Source organism: Vanellus vanellus, assembly GCF_965231255.1.
Source record: "Vanellus vanellus genome assembly, chromosome: Z".
Classification (NCBI taxonomy): domain Eukaryota; kingdom Metazoa; phylum Chordata; class Aves; order Charadriiformes; family Charadriidae; genus Vanellus; species Vanellus vanellus.
In genome coordinates, this window is record NC_138908.1 from 10,770,461 (window position 1) to 10,795,967 (window position 25,507).

The following is a 25,507-nucleotide window of genomic DNA, read 5'->3' on the forward strand; positions in this document are numbered from 1 at the left end:
TTCAGATCTATATGATCTTAAGGGTATGTGTAATGAATGAGTAATTCCCATTAAAGTGCGAGAAAATCATGTACCATTCCAAAATAACTTATGATAGAAGTCGGAAAACCATTTGTCTTTTCCTACTGCCTGAAAAACCTCATTAGAAGTAAGGAAGGTAAGAAAATCCCGAGTATGTTACCTTTGGCAAATAATCACTTCTTCAATCACTGCCTAAGAAATGCTATGGAATGCCATTGTCTGTTTCATTGTCTGTTGAGGTATATAGTACATTGGTGTGTGTGTGTATCTAAGTACATTTAATAGTAGCTGGTTTAAATATTAAAAAATTGCTTAACAAAATTAGTTTTACTGAGAGTTGCTGATTGGATTAAGCCATCAGCAGTGAAGTCTGGCAGTAGTCAGCTGGATTACACTCTTCCTTTCACAAACCCTTGATCTGTATACGTCAACTTAAGAGACTAAAGTACAGAGAACATACAAGCAATGAAATACCTGCTGTCCAGTATGCTCAGTGTGTGAGTCTGGACATCCTGTACAGCTTGTCCTGGAGAACTTCTTTTTCTCCTGTGGATAGGAATGTGTGGTTTCATTTGTTGTCATTGCAGAAATGGCACGCTGTTATTCCAGGCACACATTGTGTTGAGCTCTGGTGTGATTTCATGGTAAACCTGGGAAGTTTTTTTCAGAATGAAAACAAGATTCCCTTGTGGGAATAATATTTCACTTTGTTTCAGGGAAGGGCTTTGGCTATAAAGTGCTATAGCATGCAGTGTTGGAATACAAGACAGTCTGAAACAAGCTTGGTTTTCCTGTTGTGAATTTCAGAGGAGAAATTGTCACCGTGAGCTTTTTTGATAATAATCTTAATGAGGGAGGTTGTTCTGATGTGGGCTCAAAATGGGACATAAGGTAATGTAAAACTTACAGTTGCATTTTTTATAAAAGGGAAAAGTATAAAAGGTAGCCTTCCCCTTCATGTTTTTCTTTTCAAGTGGATTCCACAGTTTGTGTTTTGTTTTTTTTTTAATTTATCATGGCTGTAAGAAGGCCAGAAAAAGGTGGTTTGTACCTTGGCTATCTATCTGTTCCTAAATCTGTACTTGCAAATGGCACAGTGTTCAACATATATTGTAAGTTGTTACCAAGTCCATGAAGTGTATAATTTTAAGAAGGGCAGGGAGAGGAACTGGAGGATGGTTGAAATGAAAATGTATAAGTGACGTGGTTTTGTCTTTCATTGAACTTGCATACAAATGTTTGATAGTAAAAGGTCAGGAAGGGCTAACATAGACGCTGAAGTAAAATGTTTTCCCCTTGTAATATATGTAGATTGTGCATGTGCATGCATGTACACGCATACACATATACACACACACAGAGCTTAACTTTTGAGAACTTATTTTGTGGGCATCCCAGGAAAGTTAAGATGAATTAGGGAGTATAGGGTGCTTACAGGGTTGTCTTGCTCTTAATACCATGTGCAGCTTTAAAACTGGTGCTTTTTCCAGTTTTCACAGTTACGAAGGGGTCAGTTCATGCATAAAGGGAGCAGTGTTTGATGCAGTTTTCTATGTTAATTGGACAAGTATTAGGGATATTTGGAGGGAAATAGTCCCTTTACCTACTGCAGCTCTCTTAATCCTGTTTGCAGAGTCCTCCCTTCTACTGTCCGTGAAGCTTCTCCAATATCCAGGTCCCAAGTCCTAGAGAGATTCTTATCACGAGAGTTTTTTCACAGTGTCTGTTCTATCCTTTCTGTAACAATTTGCTCTAGTCCCAGCTATAAGCACATAGGCTGGGTTGGCTGCTGCTCATTATTCTGATCCTAGAAAACTCCTTCTCTAGAAATTTCTGTTTTCTTTGGAGTTTTTTAGTATTCAGTGGGTTTAGCATCTATTGATGTGGGTAGGAACAATATGGTGTCTAAGAAGACACCAATTTCCTTATTTTTATTTAAGGAAAAGAAAATACAAGTCTGCATTAAAGAATAAATTCTCAGTATTTAAATAAGTCTCCAGTACCACTATTCACTATATTGTTAGAAATGCATTTACTGTTTTTTGATGTATTAAGTGAAATACTGTCCTTGCAAAAGAAGCAACCGCTGCACATGGGTAGGAAGAGTCCATAGATAACGCAAAAACACTGGAGGAGAGAGTGAATATGATCTGCTTAGAAAGGTAATGCATGTTATTGATAAAGCATTCCAAAACTCAGGCAGTGGGAAACAGCTGTTATAGTCAAAAGGTAAAATTGACGTCTGTGTCCCTTTAATGCTGAGTCTGACAGCATAGCAATCTTACTGCTTGGTTAAGAGACCCTTCCGAAGTAGTGTTAGGCAGTAAGGGCTGTCAGCAGATTGTAGGCTTCGTGTGGATGGTGCACAGAGGAAAAGATCCAGTCCCAAAATATTGTGAAGCCTGAATTCAAATAGGGGAAAAATCATTCTTCACACCAAAGCACATTCTTTCTGATCCTAAGCTTGGAGCTTCTCTGTCATAACCTTTTGTGTGCATGCTCTTTTTTACATTACCTCTTACTATATACAATGTGAACTGCCTATCTTTCACTAAAGGTTAATTTTCTGTTTCAGAATACTTCATTTTTTATGTAGTTGCTCCCCATCAACGAATAGAATTTAGCTGCATATCTTGACCTATGGAGATTTTGTTGAGATAGTCACATGGAACTTGGGTATTATGGTACTGAGGAGTACGTTCAAAGCATCAAGAGAATAAGGTGTTAATTGGTTTTGAGCCATTTCCCACAAAATAGGTGTTGTATGCCAGCACTGAAAATCCTAACAGATTAAGAGGGTGGAGGATACTTGCTAAGTATATGCTTCAGAGATTTGAAGGAAGAGCAGTTTGATGAATCAGTCCAGAGAAGGCATAGCAGATTGTCCACACTGTGCACTATAAAACAAAGAGAAAAAGAAAAAACACCAGACCAAAATCTGAATTGAGTCTGGAATAACAATAGCAGGATCATCCTTCAAGTGTAATTTAACTGTAGTCCTACAGCAAAGGTTATTTCCATGCAAGTGAGAGGGTCTAGTTACTCTCCTTTTAATCCAGAGTTGTTTTCCCTTTGTTTTCCCGTTCTCTTAATCTCCTATGCTTTATCCCTATTCCCAATGACAATTTTCCCTTCTAGTTGGAATTCTCTGGGATGTCAGTTTTTACATTGTCATTTGTGCAATAAGACATGATACAGAAAGGCAGCTGGAATGTTTGTGTGGTAATTTCCACACAACAATGAATGAGTTAACCATTACTATCTTAATTTTTGTTCCCAGCTGTGTGTAAATAATTCATGTAAACAGTGATGAGCTTAATAGAAAAGGTGTCAAACACATCTGTGGGTGTTGATTCCAAACCTATAGGTCTGTAGGAATAAGAACCCCATCAAACAATTAGGATAATTGTAGTCATCAATGAAAAGAACTTGATTGGCCTTAGTTCTTATAAAGGCCTAATTTGATACATTAAATCCACATATCTGGTAATCTGGTAATTTCTTTAATTGCCTGGAAAAACACAGGTGGAGTCTGTGTTATGGGAGATGGTACTTCTTGGATCAAATTGACAAAACAAAAAGTGTAGCTTTTTGCAGGGATATTTAGTCTTTTGGGTTTTTTTTTTTGTTTGTTTGTTTGAAACCAAATTAATAATTACCCCATTTGTTATGGCAAATGTGTCTGGGGAGCCTCTTTCAGCTGGGGATTATGTGCATTTCTAATTCCAGCCCATCTAATCCTGTCTAGTTTGACACCCTTGATTGATACATCTTTTCTTTGTAAGTGTACTCACAAGTGCATCTCATGTTTTTGTCAGTCTGGTTCAATACATGAATTACTCTGTTCCTGATTGACTCCTGGTAACACTTTTAGACCAAAGGAAGTAGTAAATCATTAGCTGTCTGTTTGCTCCTTCCTGCATTACTGTCTCTGCCTACATCTTTGCTGTTTCTTTGTGGATTTCCTCTGTGTAAAGTTTGGGACTGAAGGTGAAAACCTGCTGAAATTTTGTAATGCTAGTTAAACTGGAAGCAAGTATGTTACTCAAAATGTGAAAAACTCATAAAAACTTAGCATGCTACCCTAAAAGGTATTAATAGTGAAGATATGTCTTTGGAAAATAAATTCCATGTATACTTGTGAAAGCTTCTGCGTGAGAGGAGTTTGCCTGCATGGTATGGAACAGGTAGGTGCCTTGAAACAGTCTGAGCAGAAGTTCTCTTTGAAATGTTGTTTGCTCTCACTTAATTTGTGTCTGAACGTGTATGTGGTGCATGTTAGTAGCAGATGGAATTTGCAGCATCATTCACAGTTTTCACAGAACTGAACAGGCAAAACATAAAAAAGTGCTAATGTTTGGATTTTTTCTTTCCCCTAAATTGTGTGTGTGTGTGGGGGGATTGGTAGGAAGAGCTCTGTAAGTGAATTTGCACATGTGGTTGCTCTTTTAGCTACTTGCAGAAGGTGAAATATCAGATTGGTGCTGGTTCTATCAGCTTTCTGGTAAATACAGTTTTTTCATGCAAGTTCAAAAATGCTTCACTGATAAGACGTATCTCGGGCAGAGGTTAGTGGTAGTCAAGTGCTCTTTCAACTGAGGACTAGTGGATTGTATATGTGGAAGAAGTCATGTGGTTTTAATGACTGTTCAGACATAGAGTTGTCTGTGTGTTTTTTTTTTTTTTTTTCTGAATCAGCAAACAATAACGCTGAGTACTGGGACCTCAACTCGCAGACTCTGATAAGCGAAGGATTAAGGTTGACCCTCACAGCACAGGGTTAAGGCAGAAGATCATGACAGTACAGGCATTTAGGCACTGGATATAATTACTATCAAGATTTTTTCCCCACACACTCAAGCACAGAGAGAGGCCCTCCTTCCTAGCAGAGGTCTTATAAGTGGAGTAAAGAAGACTGAGACCTTCACTCCTTGTTTTCCTTCCTAGAATTAATTTCTTCGGCTTTCCTAACGTGATTTCTCCTCCTCTGACACTCACTAGTACTGTTGAATCACTTTTTTCTGTTTACCAGCACCTGTCTTTCCTGGCTGCTAACAGCCAGGGGCTATTTGCATATCTCTATCCTCTCCCAGATTCGCCTTTCAGTATTTGGCTTCTCCAGAATGTTTTTCCACCCTTCTGCTCTGGTCTTCTGGCATTTGCATGTCATTTCTAGGAGCCTTTCCCTAGGGATGGGAAGGAGACGCTGAGGGTAACCTGGAGGTCAGTGGAGCAGCAGTGGCATCCAGTGGCCTTAGCAGTTAATCACAAGTTGAAATTTCTAGTGCTGAAGTGTGGGAAAATTGAGGGTCTTCACTTCTCCCATCTCATTTGTGAGTCTGAGTGAAAGCCGTTGATCAAAATCAGATATGTTGAGGGCCTGGATGCCGCTGTCTGCTAAGATGTCACTCTGAGGCCAGGCATGTGTAGGGCATTTCACATCGGGAGTTCCCAAGCTCTGGAAGTCACTGGCACTGTTAGATTTCAAAGGAAAACTAATCTGTCAGGGAACCTCTTTCCCTCTAGGTGCGAGGATAGTTTTTTCAGAGATACATTTGTGCTGTTATTGGATAATGTGTTTATGCTACTGGGATTCATGTTAAAGCAAGCACTTACTGTCCATTTGGTTATCCAAACAAAGAATGTGAGACCTGCGAGAGTAAGGGAGGAAAAGCAGTCTCCTCAGAAAGCCCAGGACTTTGTTGTGGTGTTTGCTCTGTGCATGTTGCAGCTTTTTGTCCTCTTTCACTCTTACCCGTTTAGAGTGGAAACTTTGAGAAAAAGTCTGTCAGCTGCTCTGTGGATATACGGTAATTGCATGGTGGCCTTGTCCTTCTGAAAGGTCAGAAAGCAGAACAGAAAAATTGATGTAATTGCACAAAAAAATGCTACTAGTTCTGCCTTCTTTTTTCCAAGGAGGCCACTGTATAAGATTTCTTTCCTTGCCTGAATACCTGGCATAATCACCTTTTTGTTGTTTGCTGCTTTATTTTGCTTTGTTTTTTTTATTGAGTATTTTGTAAACTCATTAATCAAGTGCCTGATTTTCTTGCTGAGCACTCTCGGAGATTGTTGTGTGGTTTGTTTTTTTTTTTCTTTCTTTCATGCATTTGAATTCAGATGCCATGGATATGCAAACATTGTCCTTCTGGCTGTGTTCTGATGAGTCTTTTTTGCCATCCTCCTTTTTAATAAAAATGTATCTGATTTAAAGAATAAAACAAATGAACATATTATTTTGCTCTATGTTGGTACAGAAGCCTTAATACTGCAGAGTTTGTAGATGTTATCTGTGAAACAGATAATAATAATAAGCAGCACTTAAACACAATTAATCACATGGCCATTTGTAAGGAAATTTGTTTTAGAGGACCTGCAGATTAATCTGTTTCTTCTTCTGTTCTGTAGAAGAGAAAGCTCTCAACAGCATTTCCATATTTAACAACAGATTGGAATAGGGGAATTAAAATTAGTTGGGAGATAAACTGGTCTAGTAAGCAAGGCATCTATTTGTTGAAAATATGGAGAGGGAGATATCATTAGAAGACAGTTTTATGACAGTTTTTAATAAAAAAAAAGGGAAAGGAAAAAGAAAATGAAGTGCTGCAAAATACATAAAGTTACACTTTAGTTCTAAATAGCTGTCTACATATAGGAATTTTAGAGATTATCAATGTACTAATTTATTTCAGTGACAGCTTCATATCCATGTCCATACAATGGGGTCCATGTGAAATGGTAATGAAGTTTACATATGGAGTAAGAGTGCCCTGAGCTATGCTTGTTTTTACACCAGGGTATTACACCAACTATTTAGTGAATAATTCTGAAGTATCTCCCAAGTCTGTCCTATAAAACCCCTTCATAGTTTCAGCAGCTAGTAAGGGCTTTTCTGATTAGAATCTATATGACCTTGTATTTGTATGACCTTGGTTATGTAGTAAATGTAATAAGAAAATGTGATAGTAAGACAAAGGAATGACTATTTGAAGGCTGGTGGAGGGAAGAAGAGGATCAAATATGTTCGCTGTCAATCTGAGTTGTGACCAGAAGGAGCTTTGTTCTTACCTCTGGGAGGACACTTGATTATCTTGTCATGTGAAGGCAACTGCTCTGTGTCTGATGACAGCAGTGAGACAACTGCCTAAAAAAAGAACGGATAAGTTGATCTTCCTGGTAGTGCTTTTTCTCTGAGGCATAAGCCACCTCTTAAAAGTTTGTAAATTAACACAGGTATGTTGAGGGATGTATCTCTGGTTGCTACACCTGTACTCCCTATATGCTTAGTTTTGTGGGCTTCATTGTTATAATCTGGTGTTTGTTCTGGAAAGTGTTTTACTGTGGCTGTGTTATTTAATTTTATTTATCATAAAAAAAGGAGAAATGTTGACACCTTTTAAAAAGCACCCCAAACAAATAATGAACCAAAACATTCATTCAGCGACAAAAAAAGCTCTTTTCCAGTCTAACACAAACACAGAAGCTTTCTTAAAATGCTTTAGTGCAGGTTGTTGTATTCAGGAAAGCCTTTGTTTCTAAGTTTGTTGGCTTATTGGTAGGCTCTTTTTCTTACAGACAGCTCTTTTAAATCTGTTTTTTAATGGTCTACAGAGTCTTCAGGTTGATTTGTGAGCGTCTCATTCTTTAGAAGACAGACCATTGCATGTCATGAGATTTAGATGCCGACACCCAAGTTCAAGGAGAATATAGAATCAGTGGCAGAAGTAGCGGAATTGGGGCGTTGTTTATTGCTTTTCATTTTTGGTGGTGTAATACTGTCATAAACACACTTTAATGAAAGACTTATACCATGCATCAGTATTCCTGGTCAAAGTTTAGTGTATTATGACTAGGAGGAATGTCTGAAGCGAAGCAAAATGTCTTTTCTCATCGGCTCTTCTGCCTGGATGGATCACCCAATATGAAAGATTGTAGTCGTTAGTACAGTATATACTGAAGATCCTTGTGTAAGAAACAATGCTATGGTATATGTATGCTCTTATATGTAGAAACATATCAGCAGTCTGATGGAGTTAATGAGCTTGTTCCTTTGCTGTCAGGAAACAGTAATGTAGTTTTAGTGTCCTCTTTAAGATCTGTAAAGTCATTAGAATTAAATTGTTCTACATTAAAATGCAAGCCTGCCAAAGTATTTTGTTTTCATTAGTCACGGTATTTTATGTAATGCTGGCTGTGTGTTTAAGGTCTTTGCAGTCATTAGCTCAGAACATGCTTCTTCAGTTAGCCTTGTTTTTTAATTTTAGGAGCTGACGCAGTTAAGGGAAAACTTACTACCTAACTTCTGCCTACCTTGTTTTATTTTTCCTGTTTGAAAAAAAAGAAAAAAAAAGAAGAAATAAACAATTGCTCCAGATATACTAAGATTTGCATGAGAAATAATAAATTTTCACTCTGCGTTCATGTTTTTGCTCGCAGAGGAGGAATTATTCAGTAATTTGACCATATTCAATGAAACGTGTGTGAAGTGGCAAAGGAAAACTGGAAAACTTGGAATGCAGGAAACGTACACAGTAAGTGAGACAATATTTGAGGCTGGGAGTAGCTTTATGCTGGTTAATTCCAGTGAATCAGCTGTGGATATTTGTTTTGTGGGTTTTGTTTGTATGGTAATTTGTTTCGCTCTTCCCAGTGAACTGCCTAGAACTTAAAGGTGGCTGGGTTAGGAAAGAAAAAAATCCCTGTCCTAAAGTTAGGTGAAAAACTCAAAAATTGTTGGGGTCCCATTCCAGTAAATCACCCAAACATCTGCTTGAAACTATAAGACGCCTTTCAGTGCAAGTTTATGTTTTAGTGAAATTCCATTGTAGAGCTCCAGGTCACGTTCACATAGAAAACACTGCAAAACTAGAGTTCTGTCCCTGTCTGAGATGCAAACTTTTCAAGTAAATAGTGTATCACTTGCAGATACTGGATGTAACTTGTTTTGGAAATACAAAGTATATTGAAATACTGTGCCTTGCTCAAGAGATTCAATGATCTTTTATTTGAACATTTTAGAACTGTGTTCCATGGAAATTGAAAGCAATGTTGGTAACTATTTTTTTTTTCCATCTATAAACATAAAAATAAAAGTTAAGATACAAATTCTCAGAAACAAATAGTTCAGTCAGTGTTACCGAAAGCCAAAACAATATGATAAGAATTCCCATGTTTTGAGAATGACAACATCCCAAGAAAGGTTGGGCTTTTTGATTGTGTACAAATAGGGGAAAAAGAAAGGGGGTGATTATTTAGGATCTGGGGGGGTAGGTTAATGTGGAAAATATCTTTCAAGGTTGGGTGAAGCTGCTGAGATGGAAAAAAGAAGTTCCCAATTACTGTAACAGTTCAAAACCAGTGCATTTTGTGTTCCCAGTGGTAAATGGCAAGCTGTGGATCTCTGTTGTGATGTGCTCTGTGCACATGCTTTTGCGTGAGTTCACCTGTCTGCAAGACACTTCAGGATAGTCAAACCTGAGGATGATGTGGGCATAGAATACATGCAGTAAAGTTCAGAACACAATCTGGACCACTTTGAGCTTAACTAGATAAGTTTTGTCTGTCCCTTCATCTCCTACAAACAATAAGTTTCTTTTTCATTGCACTGGGATGATCTTAGGGAAGTTTGTCTTTTACTGTTGTTTGGCATTCAGTCTTACCGATTCTGTAGGGCAAGGGGGAAAAACTAGAAGAAAGAAAAGACATTAGCAAGCAGATGTAGTTTCCATCTGTGTGCTCTAAACAAGAAAGAATATTTACTTATGCCTTAATATTTGTGTTGGAGGTGTTTGTAGGGTCTACGTTATAGATTCCTCTATTTATTGTAGAAATATATGAAAAAATATTCATAATCTTAACAGCCAGGAGAAATTAAATATCTAATTATTAAACCGTCTTTGTGCACCAAAACACTCAGTCACAAGCCTATTTTTTTTTGATTGAGCTCATATTCTAAAACAGATGTAATCCTATGTTCTCAAGGCTTAATGGAACTAGTATTCTGAATTTTGGAGAGCCACAACCAATTACAGCATTGTTTTTGTTAATCCTTCAATAGTTTCACATACTGGGCCAAAGATGGGATGAGAAGACATTCTCAGAAGATGCAATATTTAACGTTACCACAAGTGAAGATAATCCAAAGGTGTGTTTAGATCTCAGCTCTGGCAGTAACTACGTGGTGAATATTACTACCATCTCTTCCACAAACATCACTGTCTCAGTTACAGTAGCAGTTCAGACAAAGGGTAGGTTGTGGTTTGGATTCTCTGTGCTTATAGAAGAACTTACCCTGTGTGCTAGACTCAAAAGAGTAAACTCTGCAGCACAGTAACAGGCTGTCTCCTAGACTATATCATTCTTTATGCTGACTACACACATGTAGCCACCATCTACATCCTCTTTTTCTGCAAGACTTTTTTTTTTTTTTCCTGCTCACTGTGGCCATTGAGTCTATAAGCAAACAGAGCAGTGGCAGTAAGTCCCCTTCAGAAAGATTTGGCAAGCTTGCTTCTTCAGGATTTGTCTTCTGGCTGAGGCAGGATTGGTGCAGTGGCATTCCTGGCTACATGCCGGAATTTCAATCCATGGTACAGTGCTTACTGGTTTCCATTCCTTGCCTTGAAAACTGATTCTCTGCCTGTGGGAGAATTCCCTGTTGCTGAGCTGTGTGATATTAATCTAATCTAAGTAATGTGAGCATTGTACATAATGTTCCTGTGTTTAGCAGTGATGAGCAGTGTTCTGGCAGTTTTTCAGTAATTGTAGAGAAGGCATTTTCTAACAACAGATTTCTGTAGTATTTTGGTCATGGAAACTTTAAGGTTGCCTTCTGACATACTAATTCTGATGAGACAGACCTTGAGAAATAATTGCCTTTGGAATCCACAAAAATGCTTTTTCTCATGTGCTTTTTCCTAAAGGGCATCAGCTGTGCCAAATTATTCTATGATAACTAAGTCCTATTACTTTAAGTAATAATAATTTCCATCAGAAGGTCTGAACCCCTGGATCTTTCTGTTATTATAACCTGCCTAGGTCTGGACAAATAAATACTATCTTGATTTTCTCAATAACACGCTTGAGTTTTTCCGAAAGACATTTTCTCTGGAACACATTCATGTTTTATTTGCTGTGTTTGTTCATTCAGAAAGAAATGGGATTATACCTTCTTCTCAGAAGAGAATTAAAATAATTTTTTTTTTCAGCTACTCATATTCAGTTGAGTTGAAGAAGGTTAAGTTTTTGTAATAAGTTGTTCCCTTTTTTGATTGCCTCTACAGTAAAGGAAGCTTTCAACAATGTATTAATTTTTAATGATACCTGCTTGAAATGGCGGAGAAGTGTCAGGGGAACTGATGTGGAAGACAGATACTCAGTAAGTGACAATCTGTATTTTGAATCTAGAAACAATTTACAACAATTACCTATGTGAAAAAACTGTAGTTTTTCAAACAGTTGCTGCTAGCAGTGTTCGTTATCCTAATAATGTATCTTCTGAAATCCCAGGGAGCAACCTTGCATAGCAACCTGTCACTCTCTCTTGTGATATGCCTTCAATCTTCCCTTGTCCCAGCAGGGCATTTCTACGTGAACTGTCTCTGCCAGACTCTTGACCACCTGCTGTTGTCTCAAATCTTGGTCTGCTAAGAGGTGCTCAGAGGTTATCTGAAGGCATAGGGTGTATTGAAAGGAAAAATAGCACATGGTTAAAATACAGCAGTCAGTTTTCATTAACAGAGGAATGATCAGGAGAGGCCTTAAGTTAATAACTTTGTGATCATTTGGGACATCAACAGCAAAACAAACACACACAAAATCCAACTGAAACAAAAAAACCCCATGGGTCTGTAAGTTTGCCTGGAATCATAGCTGTCTGTAGGCAGATCCTAGAGGGTATGTGTCATTTTGACATAGGTCATAACGGTGACTTGTTTTTGACTTGATCCTCAGGGTCAAACCAGAGAGTTGTTCATGTGAGTTTACTTTAGAACTTGTCACTTTGCACCATGAGGAAATAGTACAGTGAAAGTGCACTATTACTGGAAGCGTATATGTTAGCAGGAAATCAAGAATTGGGGGAAATTACAGTACTAATAAAAGAGAGCATAGACTAGGAGGGAGGAGAAGTGAAAGAATTAGGACAATGTCAGAGCTGATAAAGAGGCACTGCAGTTCTTGTCAATTTTGGAAGCATTTGAATTTGAATACCTGTCAGTGCCAACATTTTTTGTACTCTGTATGCAGTGATGTGATTTTCTGCTATTTCTTCTAACTTAGACATGACATGACTGAATGCAGATATGTTAAACATTGCAGTTTCCATGCTGTGATTGTTTGGTTACAGTTTCATGTGCAGGGCCAACGCTGGTATCAGGAGGAGTTCTTTCATGAAATGACCTTCGACCTTACCACACACAAGCAGGCTCCAGAAGTTTGTTTTGACTTGCGGCCAGGCACCAATTACTCCGTTAATATTTCCATGGTAGCTTTGAATTTTTCACTGCTCGTTTCCATGACAACACAAATCACAGGTAGGTCCTGCCATTTATTTTATGTATTTAGAAGAGTATGTATTGGGTTCAAGAAGCTCAAGTGAAACAGCATTGTTGATCTGTTGTATGATGGGTTGTCAAAGAGCTCTTTCCACGCTCAAAACTGTTGTTTGTTTTCACAGCTTTCATAGGGTTGACAGTCCAGCAGCAGAAAGGGAAGAGAAATGGGGGTACAGTGTTTTGAAGTGTCATTTTGGCACAGCAGGGAAAAGATAGTTTGGTGAGTTAGACACAAGATTGGAATCTAGGGGAGCTGTGTTAAATTCCCTGCCCTATTAGAAGCTATGTCACTTTTTCAGTACAAGTTTTCTCTACTGTGAAGTGAGTAGCACAGCTGCTCTTCATATGTGTGTTCATGACAACAGATATCACTAAAGTCTGTAAGGATTCAAACTACAGAGAGTCCTGCAAATACCTCAGACGGATACTTTCATCTGTAGTTGGTAAAGTACAAAACATAAAAGGCATTTGAGCAAATAAGCTTTGGTAGGGAGAATCTCGGCTTCACTATTTAGCAAGATACTTGTATGGCACTAAAATGCCATGATAAGAATACATATGTCACTTTTTAGCTCAATTTTTGTTTAGAACAGGTTTGCACAATCCCTGTACTGTCAGGCTTTCTGTATTAAGTTATTACTGTTACACTGTGAAACGCAGTGTTTGGTGCTGGTATCATTCTTGCCTTTGGGGCCACAAATTGGAATAGGTAAGAAACATTAAAGCTCTCTGAGTGTGTATAACTGTTCAACCACTAGATGGAACCAAAGAACAGGGTTTGTGGTGTTTTTGAAATTTATGGTATTACAATAGTTTTAATAGTAAATCTAAGATTTTTAAGCTTCATGAAAGGCAAAACATCTCTTGTTTTCTAAAACTACTGTTTTGGATGTGCAATGACCTGGATTTATTGTTGTTTTAAATGAAATTACGGTAATTATTTGATAATTCACATTCAGAAGTTTCCTAGCTGTCACTCAAAAGTAGTGTCCATGAGTTCGTGAGTACATGTAGCTTTGTAAAAACTAATAAGCTGTCTCAGAGCTTGGTTGAGAAAAATTACCTCAGAGCTGAGGTAATTTTTGAATACATACTCAGAGTAAAGGCGTAGCTCTTTACGCTGTCATCTTGTGGTATTTCCTAAACTCTGCAGGATTACGTCAGATCAGTTACTCAGCAGAGCTCTAGAGAACACTTTGCAGCAGGTGCTTGTGAAGTGGTATTAGTCCCTTAGCAGCTGGCATGTTTCCCTCTCTGCTGACTTAGTGCTTAACAAATGCACATGCATAGCCCCAGAAAGGTCTTCTCATAAAAGTTAGGTCATGTCCATTTTGAAAGAAGATCCTGCTATGCAAGCCATTTTAAATCTGGTAGTTACTTTTTTCAGTGAGCAGTAAAAGGTGGGTGTTGCTCTGTCATTAGAAATCTTCATCGAAAACTTGCCATGCAAACACAACGTTGTTTTTTTTTTTTTTTAATGGAAGCCAAAGAATAAAGGTAGGTCTTTTCGCAGTTGAAATTGAGTGAAAATTAAAAAGCTAACAGCTATCATGCTGCAAAGCTCACCAAATAATGATAATTTAAATAAGGTCTTAAATTCATTGCTATTTCATCTTAGTGAAAATTAAAAGTATATAGTTAAAATAATTCTTCTGCCAATGTCCCTTTGACTTCTGTGCCTTATGTTTTGGGAATTGCATTATCTCTATAAGCAACTTAATTTATATAAAAACTATTTATGAGTAGGTGTATAATTTATTTCTTCATTTGTCTACTTATTTTGTAGTCATGTATGTTGTTAAACCAGACGGTTGTGTTTCCGTGGTGGGTGGAATGATCTCAATTTATCCGCCAGCTTAAGTCTGAATAGTGTTTTTTGGCTCCGGTGGTTTTCTGGCTGAATGATACAACATAAATGCAAGATATGCTTTAAGCACAGAGGCTCTAAGAAAGCGTTTTACTGTTAATGTACTGGAGGTGGCCTCATTTGTTGTCTAAGGTTTCATATGGCATCCTTTAACAAATGCACAGTCAGTTGGTCTTTTTCCCAACTAGGGCAAATGCAGATGTTGTATCTCCTTCACTTTTGCACATCTCCCACATTTTGAGAGTTCGAGAAATCTTAACTGTGGAGTTTCAGCTACTCTGAAGAGACATGTCCCAGATGGTTGGCTGAACGCTGCCTAGCAGGCTTAATTTCCTGTCAAGGATAGTAATCTGTGTAAATTCTGAAAGATTGTTGCAGAATACAATAAGCGTGTATAATGCTAGCAATGTTTGGGTCTTTTTTCAAAAAGGAATATTTGTAAATGCATGTTAAGAAAGCTACTTCTATATTCCGAATATCTGTATTTATATCTGTATATCTCCTGAATGAGGATGTATTATATCCATAGTATTTCTAAAGAGAAAAAGCAAGAACTTGGGACTTAAAAACCTGCTTTTCTCCCTGGCAAGTAGCATCCTTTAAAAATAGTTCTGTGCTGAGCCCAAAGTTGATTTTGCCCATTATCTTGTGGATGGTAAATATAGTCTAGCAAATGCTTCACAGATCATTGAAATTCTGCTCCTTTCATACTTCCAGTAACAGGCATTTTGCACAGTCACGTATGTCATCTTAACTTACTTTACACAAGCTCTCAGCAGCTGTCTACTTGAGATAGGAAATTGAGTCAATTATGAAAAATGATTAGGCAGTGATTATATTGTAGTTGTAGAAAGATGGTAGCAAGATTGTCTTTTAAGCAAGAAGGGAGTTCATGTCTGTTTCCAAGCAAGGAGAGGAGTGATTTGTGGGTGTACTTTCTCCTTCATTATTTCTGTTGGGTTTACACTACTTAGGCGTGGCTTTGTTTCCTTTCCTTAATGAAGATCATTTATTAAGGCATGCTCAGACGAGGCATTGTTCTGAATTTCATTATCTGTTTTCACATAAAAATTTAAGGCTGAATTTTGTAACCACTTCTAGGGTATGAAAAACAGAATAATAGAGGAAAAAGCTAGTGCTTTGGCTTTTGCTTTTAATATCCTGAATATGAGTAACTTCAGTTGAGTCCTATTAAAATACTACTGATATTTGGATCTGTTTGTAAGCTTTCCAGTGGGTTTGGGTAGGTTTGACCTCAAGCCTGTGTACCTCAGTTGTAGTAATTCCTATGTTTCTCAGCTGCTGTTCTTCTTGGTTTAGTCCAGGGTATACCTACAGGCCACATACTCTTGTGTGTGTATCCTCTCTGTCTTTGTATTAGCACGTAAGTGAGAAAGTAGACTCACAGGCAGGGAATCTAGAAAGTGATTTGAATTAGAAGAATGAATTCCATCACATACTAAGTATGCCCGTCTAGAGGCCTGCACTTGCGTCTTGGTTTGTGAAAAACGTACTGCGTTACAGATCAGGTTGTGATGTCTAATTCATGGATGTACACACACACATAAAAGATACATTATTGTTCTGCTTTGTTCTATTTTGGAAAAGATTTACGCTTGTTCTTTCATAAAGGGACTTCTTTAAGGTCTGGAAAAGGAGGGACAACCCAAATCTACTTTCCAGTAGACTTGGAGACGTGATCTGACAGCTCTTACTCTGACAGCACATCATGTACCCCCAGAGAGATGGTCCATTTCAGTGTGCAGCTTCAAACCACGAGTATTGCAAAGAAGGGACTTTCTTATTTATGAATGGGGAAAGGGGAGTGATTAAAACCTGAACATGATTGATGGTTTTTTTTTTTAATGTAGGGAGGAAATTAGCTGCCAATGCTTTAAGCAATTTTGCACACATGTTCGTGTGTGCACTTTGTATTTTAATGCAGAGACTATTCAAATGCACAATGTTTAAGTTCGTATGAACTCTACTTCTCCACTGTTGTTTTGACCTCTTTCAAAGCAAAAATTTTTTTCATAAATATTTGTGAAGTCATGATTTTTCTGATCACCTCTGTCATTCTGTTTACAAAGCACTTGATATAGTTGCTGCGGTCTGTGCTTTATAGCCAGTGCTTTACACGCTGAACAAAATTCTCTGCTTTTTTAGTCTTTTCCATCTGTGTGAACCGGAGGTTCTTTAGTCTTGCTTCAGGTAGTCCTTTACAAATTTATAGTGATTTATCTGCATCAGCCTTTATGTTGTCCTCGACTAGTTAGTGTAATTAGCATTAAGTAAAATGAATGAAATGCAAAATGGAAAAAAAAAACAGCATAAGAATAGGTTACAGTGGGGAGGAATATAGATCTTAAGGTCTTTTCAGCTATGAATTTATACATGAAAAGGTCACACATTCACCCTGCTAATATTTCCGTTTTTAAGATACAATCTTTAAAGAACATTTGAACAATCATTTTCTGTAGATGTAGTCTTGATTTATTCAACCTTCTCCCTTCCCTCCCTTCTTTACGAAATGTCTTTCTCCAAGGTAAAAATCACTTCTCACTCTTTGTTAAAGCAATTATACTGTAATATTACAGTAGACTTAATTACTCTTCAGACACTAATAGAAAGGGCAAAAAATGTTTTCTACTGTATCAATATCTCTACCTTACTTATTTTTTAAATTTTACAGCAGTGTTCTTGACTTCCTTGTTTTAAAATTAAGTAAAAAACTTTTTGGACATAGAGCCCTCAAATAACCATTAAAAATTTCCTGTTTGCAGGAAATGAAGATCATGCAAACGGTGTTATTTCGGCAGAGGATTGTTTCAGTTAGAACTTTGCTGTAAGAGGAATCTTTGATTTGACTTCCCTGAACTTGGGAATAGTTGCCATCAGGTTTTGGACTTGTTGTTCAATTCCGTTACTATTTTTAAAGCTTTATCATTAGCTCAAAATGATGAAGGGAAGCCATAAAGAGAGCTACGCTGGCACCAAGCAAAGGTTTTTTCATAAGGTAGAAATCATTCAATTTAACAGGTTTTGTGCATATCCATATATAGGGTGAGATAGAAATGGATTTGTGCATTCATTTTTGACATGTCTGTGTATAGGAAACTTAGAACCTTTCTTGTCTGCGTTCTATATCCAAAGGTAAGTAGCACAGTGTTGTCCAGAGTTGCAGCTTAAGAGCTGTAAAAAAGGTCAGATGACAGGAAAGGCATTAAATATTCCTGTTATCACTACTGGAGAATATCATGAAAGTGCGCATGTTCTGTGTATTGCCACAGTTTACCTCTGAAGTCCTTAGATTGTAGCAGTAAACAGTATTGGCAAAAACCAGGGCTTTAAAACAAGAAGTAAACCGCTCATTTCCAGGATTAAAGAAAGAAATGTAGCTGTTCCATTGTGAAATCCTTTCATGATAACTAATAGTTAACTGCTTCCAACCTGCTAGCTTTTTCTGAAGAGCATGATTACAGTATAACACCAAGCAGGCTTTTGCTTCAGCATTGAGGCATGAACTGTTTCCCTGTGCTGGTGCAGTGGTAGGCACCGCCTGGCGTGTGCTTCTTTCCTGTAGACTGCTTTCGTGTTCAGAGGGAGACTTGGCAGATGGATTCTTACTGTAGAAAATAAGCCTGCATATAGAACATCCAAGTGTTAGTAACACCGCAGTGCTATGACAAGGAAGTGCTCAGAGTGGGACTGTCTCTGAATATACTTGCATTTCTTGCTATGTTCTGCATTTTTCTGGTGCTGCTGCAGATATGTTAGTCTCTTCTGCTGGTGAAGAGTTGGAAAAAAAAAAAAAAAGAACAAAACCAAAAAACCCCAAAACCTTTAACAAAGGCGGGGTCCTAACAGCACCAGAACAGACTGGAGGACCTTGCTTTCTTCTCATAGCTCACCTAGTGCAAGTTCTTATCTCTCCGTATCATTCCCCCTTTCCCTTCACCTGTTCTAGATGGTGTTAAGTTAGTGTTTTTTCTACGTGAATTTTCAAATCTGGAAATTATGATGACCTCACAGCCGACTTTTTTTTTTTTTAAAAAAAACAACATTAAATTTCTGGAAAGGTGCTTCTTTTAATAAAAGTTCATAGTGGCCAAATACTGCATATGGAATAACTGTTTCAGAGTTTCTTTTCTGGTCACTGAAGCAAAAATGAAATCCATTCCTTTCATTTAGTAGTAGTAGTATTACTACTTCACATTGTTGCAGGTTGTTCACTTAAAACAGACGGATTGTCTTTGGTGTGCTTGATGTTTCTAGTAATTAGTGTTTTCCACCAGCAACTGAAAATGGCAAAAGACGCCAAGCTTTAAAGCACTGTGTATTTTTTCAGATGTTTCTCCCTTTTGCCTGTTTACTAGGGCTTTCACTGCTGGATGACTGTTTATTTTCATGTTTTGCGTTTTCCTGTCAAATTAAAGAAAATTTTAAAATGCAATTCTTATGAACTTAGCAGTCGTCTTGTCCCCTGTTCGCCCTTGCAATGATTATCTGGAAAAAAGATGCAAAACTGTTGCATGCAATACACATTCTGGCTGGCATTAAAGAAGAAATTCTGAAGTTTTTCTTGGAAATTGGAAAATTCTCCAGACAAATTAATAACGGTGTCTGCTGGTGGTATTGAATGCCAAAGGAAAGGAAGATAGGAGAAATGTACCAGATGAGTTAACCCTGGCAGATGTATTTTCCTGCCACTCTGTCCACTGGCAATGCCTGCGCTGAGGAACCATTGAAGTTAAGGGAGGGTTTACAGTTCTTAAGGTCGGACGTAAGGGTTGGTTGTCAAATATTTTTTGTTAATTTATTTTGCTAAGATAGAAATCCTGTCTGTTCATTTTACAATATCTACAGTTGCAGAAGTATTAGAAAGACCCTCCAAAAAAAATACTATTTCCTGTTCTTGCAGGTAGCCATGCAATATGCTTCATTAACTCAGAAAACTATGTGAAAGGGTTTTCTGCCCTGTCTCTGTTAGAGAGAAGCCGCTGTAGAACATTAAGGCTTTGCTAGATGTAAATCTTCCTCTCTTTTCAATCCTAAACATTCGCAGCTGGTTTCTTCACTGCTAGTTCAGCCATAGCCTGGTTTTGAAGAGGACCTGGTAAAGGGAACTACCAGAGCAATTAATTTGGCTAGGTAAGCTTTCAGGAGGTTCTTTTAAGGATGATTTTTGCCAAGAGTAAGGTAGGGTTTGTTGGTTGGGGTTTTTTTTGTTGGTTTTTTGTTTTTTCTTTTTTAGCTAGGGATGCTTTTATGGCCTGTTGTCTTTATTTTGGGTGTACTGTGCTTAAGTTGTTCCTTTCCTATGTTTCATCTGTTTAAAGCAGAGATCATGTAGGGTTTCAAATTTCTTTTTCATAGGCTGCAAAGGCAAGTCGTTGCTTCCCTCATATAAGACAATTTCTCCATTATTTGGATCTTGTAGTCATCCTCTGCACTGGTTTCACTTAGCTCTGTTGGACTGATGATTGGAACTGCAGACACTGAAATGATCGCACCTGGGCCTTCTGTACCTGGCAGTACTAATCTGTTTCTTACACTTTTTAGCAGCCTTTTCTTTTTTTTTTCCTGTTATCATTCTGAGGTGCACTAATACGATCTTCCTACTACTCAAAAGAACTTAAAATATATAGCAAAAAAATCTTGTCAGTAGGCCAAGTTTATCACCTTGTACTTTATACTGGTGAATTTCATTCCATTTTTGCAAAACAACAGCTGTAAAGGTGACTCAGTTCTTCTTACGTAATGTCTCCTTATTGCTTCTGTTTTACACTGTCTAACATTGTTTGAGCAGCAAAATTCATCTGTACGCATCTGGATTTTGCACCATGATTGTTAACAAATTGCCAGACTTAGTACTTACTTTGTTTAATCTTGGAGGGATTTGTCTAAAAACCTTCCTGCACCCCAGTACTTTTGCTTCCAACATGCTGTGTTTTGCTAGCTCTCTATTTACCAGCTACTTACCCACTTCACAGTTTCTCTAACAAGCCTCATTTTCTCCTGCTGAACTAATGGTTGTCTATGTTTCAACATACACGTGCAGCTATCCATATTCCACCTGTTTGAAAAATCCATGCATCTCATCAAGATTTTGCCTGATGTGGCTTATCTTAGCAAATTGCATTGGTTTACTTTTGTTTCTCTACGTTACATTGATTATTCTTTCTAACGGTGCTCTGAAGCCTTGGTTTTCTGTATATAAGCACTGAATTTGTGACTCTCTAGTCAGATATCCCATCAGCAGCTTGACAGACCAGTTTTCAAACAGTCTAGCAATACCTGTAAATATTTGTGCTAGTTCTTTTTGGACTATTGGGGTAGATAGTATCCATGCTTCACGCTCTGCCACCTTGGTTATGCACCCTGAAGCTCTCTTCATTTTTGCTTCCAGGCTGATAGTGGTAATTTCCATTGTCATAACACCAGCCTCTGTCTGTGTGCAGCTGTCATCATTGCTATTGAAATTAGAGGCAGAAGTGTTTGTTCACTGTTGGTCTTGATGCAAATTCCCACTAAAACAAATTAGAGCTCTGTACCCATATTGAAATCCAGTTTAAGGGACTGGATATTCCTAGCTGACTGTGAGCAGTAGCTAAGTTGCCTTCTTGGAAATGCTTTTGGCGCTAATAGATTCTCCTTTATTCATACCATTTTATTTCTTGTAGTGGGCTGTGTGCCTGGAGTTTAATCTTTTTGTTTTCCATGACCATTTCAGTTAGTCTAATAAATAATACTGCTTCTTCCAGCAAGTCTTTCCTGTCTCATTTCTCTGTAGTCTACCTTCATTTTTGGGCATCGCTTTTTTTTTCCCCAGCTAGCAGATATGCTTCAATACAGGGGTTGCCATGCCATCCTGCTTGTATTTGCTCTGTGTTTTTCTTGACCAGACTATTTATGTTGCTTGCAGACTTTAGCCATCAGGGATTTGAGGCTTAGTAAACAGAGGAGGTTTTGGAGGAAAAAATAGCTAGGAACCCTCATGACTGAAATATTTCTAAAACCTCTCTGAAGCACTGGTATTTGTTTACTTTTTAGATCCCCCTTTCCCAGATGTAGAATTTGTTGCAGTAAGAGGTTCTGCACCCCTGCTCAGACTCCGGAAAGCAGAAGATCGAAATGGACCGATCAGGTTTGTCTCTGTGCAATCTTCACCCTTTCAAAAAACATTCTGCAGATTTTGTTACTTCCATATTGGAACTTTTAGGGGGGGTTAGATTATTTTTGTTAGCGATGGGAGAAAACTTAAGCTGTAACTCCTAGTTTCTCCTCCCTTAGCAGAGTAATATTTGGCTTCAGACTCTTCCCTGCTTTCTGGAACAAAATTCTGTTTTTGATAATTCTGAGTTTTCACTGTTGGTTTTGGTCTTTTTTCCTTTATCCACAGCAAAGCCACGGTAGATTTTCATTGATGGATCTAAGCATAGATCCAAAAATCACCAGTGTGATTTTTCTTTTCCAACAAACTTATGCAGCCAGTATATTATTTTTTTTTCTAGGAGCCAGAGGAAGTGGTGAACATTGTCTGTATTTATGCATATTCTGAAGTAGTGTTCTCATATTAGTGTATTACTGCCAAAATATATTTGTAGAGAACAAGGTTTTACATCTTACTAAGTGCTGTTTGTGATAGAAGGAAAAGGTAATTGTAACTTAGCATTACACTAAAGGAGAAAATATTTGAAAGCTAGTAATGTTCCAGGAAACAATTAGTGTAACAGCCCTAATAATTAGTTTTCCTATGGTTGCACACTGTAGACTAAACATTGTTTTGACAAGTCTGAAGACAGATTTGATTAATTTTTTACAAATGGTGTTTGTCCTCTCCTTCTTTAAACAGAAAAAGTCTTGTTTCTGGGAAATTATGAATCATTTTTAGAGGCCAATGATATATTGTTTCATAGATGAACTTATGTGTTAGATTAGAGGAGCAAGAGAGAGCCTGCAGTAACTCAGTTTGATGCTCTTCTGAACATGAATGAACACGTAAAGTTAATTGGGCATGAGATGAGGAGAACCAGGTCCAAGCTGTGTATGCAGTACTTTTGGTTCAAAATGTGATGGAACACACACAGAGAGAAATATTTTAGTATAATGAGTGTTCATAATAGACATTGATAATGAAAAACAGTTAAGAGGCTACAAATACAAAAGACAATGTTAATTAATTAATGTCTGATGCTTAGTACATTGAAGTGAGGGTTAATGTTTGCTTTTTTTGTTTCACTCTAGTCTTTATCAAGTGATTGTACTTCCTCTGGGTTTGCAAAGCACTTTTATTTGTGACTCCTTTGCTGCTGCAACTTTCTTTAGTAACAGCAGTGACGTTAAAGGATATGTGGCGGCTGAATTTCGGGCGAAGGATGTTGCTGATAACATGCCAATTGCTCTTGGAGACAGACATTACTACGGGAAGTTTTATAATGCTCCTTTAAAGCTGGGAGAAGAGTATTGTGTTTTTTTGAGAATAATAAGTGAGTGGAATAAGGTAATGGATGCTTTAAAACCTTTTCTTTACACCTATTGAATGAAATGTTGCTGGGGAAAAAAAAGGAAAATGTTAGCTTTCTATTAAATTTTTTATGATGTTGCAATGATCTGTTAGTTGACAGAATTAGATTAAATGTGAAGTTCTTTAAATAAGTCTTGTAATTCCTTACAGATATTTGTCTTTGTAATGTTGGAGCAACTCTGGATTCCAAAAGGCAAACAATGGAAAAAAACTAAAAGTGAACAGCCATTGCTACCCTCAGTAATTGAGGCTGTGCTTATTGGGCCAGAATTTAGCGAGATTAGTATGAGAATCTGAAAATTATTCCTTAGCAATAAAAAGTTCATCCATTTTAATTTTTACTTGAATGTTCCATAGCAAAATATTCCAGTTCTCCAGATGACAAGGAAAAATATATTTTGTCATGTGTGTTACCTTCCACGTAGCAATGAATGTCAACTCCAGCTCCCTTGAGAAAGCCTTGTGGAAAAAAGTGTGTTACTAGCATTAATTTTTTGTCATTTCAAAGTAAATACATATTTTAATTAGAAACAAAAAGTTTCTAAAATGTACATCTCAGCTGTTTTGTACTCCAGTGTCTTGCCTCCCATGATGTCATTATGCCGCTAGTTTTCCAGTCATTATCTATCTCAGGGGTCAACAGCTTGTAATTTTTTCATAACGTAAATCTCAGCAGTAGAAAGTTTTTCTCATACGGGCGAAGTGATAGACTTTTCATGTGCGTGCAGTTCCTGAATGTCAAATGTAGATAAAAACAGAACAAAGCAACCCCTAATAAAGAAAAAAAAAACCAAACAGCTAAGCAGTGCCTCACCTTGCCACCCAAAAAAAAAAATAATATTAAGTTTTAGGACTTTGTGTATACAGCACAAAGCAAGGAGGCAAGCAAAAACTGACCTGTGAGTCATAATTCTCTACAGTTTTGGAAGCCTATACCCAAATCTCAGTAAGTGAAAACAGCTTCTGTTAAGAAGTGTAGCTCTACCTCAGTCCAAAGTGAGTGAAATAAAACAAGTACACGTAATAGCTGTTACTGGCATCTACTAATCTGTGCAGCATATGATTTGTGTGGAATCTACTTTAACAACAGTCTGAAGTTTTTATAGCACAGATAAGGTGGTTTCTGATCCTGATAAAAATCTGTTGTTTGTCATAGATTTTTAATTGATTGTGTGAGGGAATAAGTAGGGAAATGCTATTTGAAAGCATTCAGTTCACAGATAAAGTTGTTAGCCCAAAGTACCCTGAAATTTGGATGATGAACTGTATTTTTTAGAAGAATTTACTCTGTGCAGCAGGACTGCTAGTGAGTCAAATGAATACAACTTTATCCTCCTTAGGCACTCCTAAATATATCCTTGAACTCAGTTTATGTATCATTGGGTTTTATGCATTGCGTTGCCTAGCTCTTTCCCTTCAATATTTTCTGATACTGGGGAACATTTCCTATTGTTACTCGTGTTCAGGCTTTTCTTGCACAGAACAGTGCAGATTGCTTATGCATCTCTGCCAGCTGTTTGTTAAACTGCTTCCAAGTTATATTATTCTTCCTCTTTCATATAGAGTATTTCCTGATGTTTCATTTCTAGCATTGCCAGAAGTATTTTCTGGCCACTGATTTAATGGAACATTATTACTGTTACCTGTAGAAGTCACTCATTGCTTTCTTCCATTTAGAATGCATCAGCTCCTTAATACGCACTTTTCTGTATGGCTTTTGTTACTTGATGAAGCACACAGTTACATACAATATTTATAAATTATTATTAGAATTGTGAATACCGAACAGCTTTGGTTCCCAGCTCTGCTTCTCTGAAATGGAACTTAGCCATTTGGCTCAAAAGTACTGGTGTATCTTCAATTCTCATGCCCTTGTATTTTGTGCAATTGTTGGTAGTTAAAGAAGTTAAAAAAAATCAGAATTATAAACTGAGGGCTATTGAGTTTTGAGAGTTTCTGAAAATCTTATTACTTAAGTAACTGAATTTGGATTCAAGGGTTAATAATTAGAAGTCTGCTTTTTAAAAAAAAATCTCTTCTTTTAATAGGCTCTCAATTATTAATACATGTGAAGTCAGCATTTCTGTCACGTATTTTACTTGTGACCATATTTCCATTTGAATAGAGACACACTAGAAATATATGTCATAGACCCCTAACTAATGTTCATGTTATTGTACTTTTATGTTCTGGCATCCTCCAGAGTCCATTCTGGCTCCACACCCCTTCATGCTGAGAATGGTACAATTTCTATCATACATGCTGCAAAATCATAGCTTGGTTCTTTTTATTGCCATTATTCCTCAATATACTGGACATATTTTCTTTGTGGTAAGGGTGAAAAACCCAGTTCATATAAAATTACGTGAACACAGTTAAGACAAGTAAGCTGTTCCATTTTATTGAGTCCGCTTTCATTTATCCCTTGCTCAGATTTGGGGGTCCTGAGAAAGGTGTCCGTTGTGCAGTTTTTACTTTCCGTTTATTTTTAAAGGTGGAGGATTTAAAACACGTATTTCATTTGTGCAGGACATTCAG

General features: G+C 37.4%; 1 protein-coding gene across 1 annotated transcript in view; it reads left to right on the plus strand.

Moving 5' to 3' along the window:
* The window catches only part of SUSD1 (sushi domain containing 1), a 46,788-nt gene that overhangs the window by 12,479 nt on the left and 8,802 nt on the right, over window positions 1-25,507 (plus strand). The window contains exons 8-13 of the mRNA XM_082497457.1: window positions 8,458-8,552; window positions 10,079-10,268; window positions 11,304-11,398; window positions 12,368-12,554; window positions 21,496-21,589; window positions 22,690-22,945. Coding sequence (XP_082353583.1) covers window positions 8,458-8,552; window positions 10,079-10,268; window positions 11,304-11,398; window positions 12,368-12,554; window positions 21,496-21,589; window positions 22,690-22,945 — 917 coding nt within the window. The remainder of the gene's footprint in view (window positions 1-8,457; window positions 8,553-10,078; window positions 10,269-11,303; window positions 11,399-12,367; window positions 12,555-21,495; window positions 21,590-22,689; window positions 22,946-25,507) is intronic.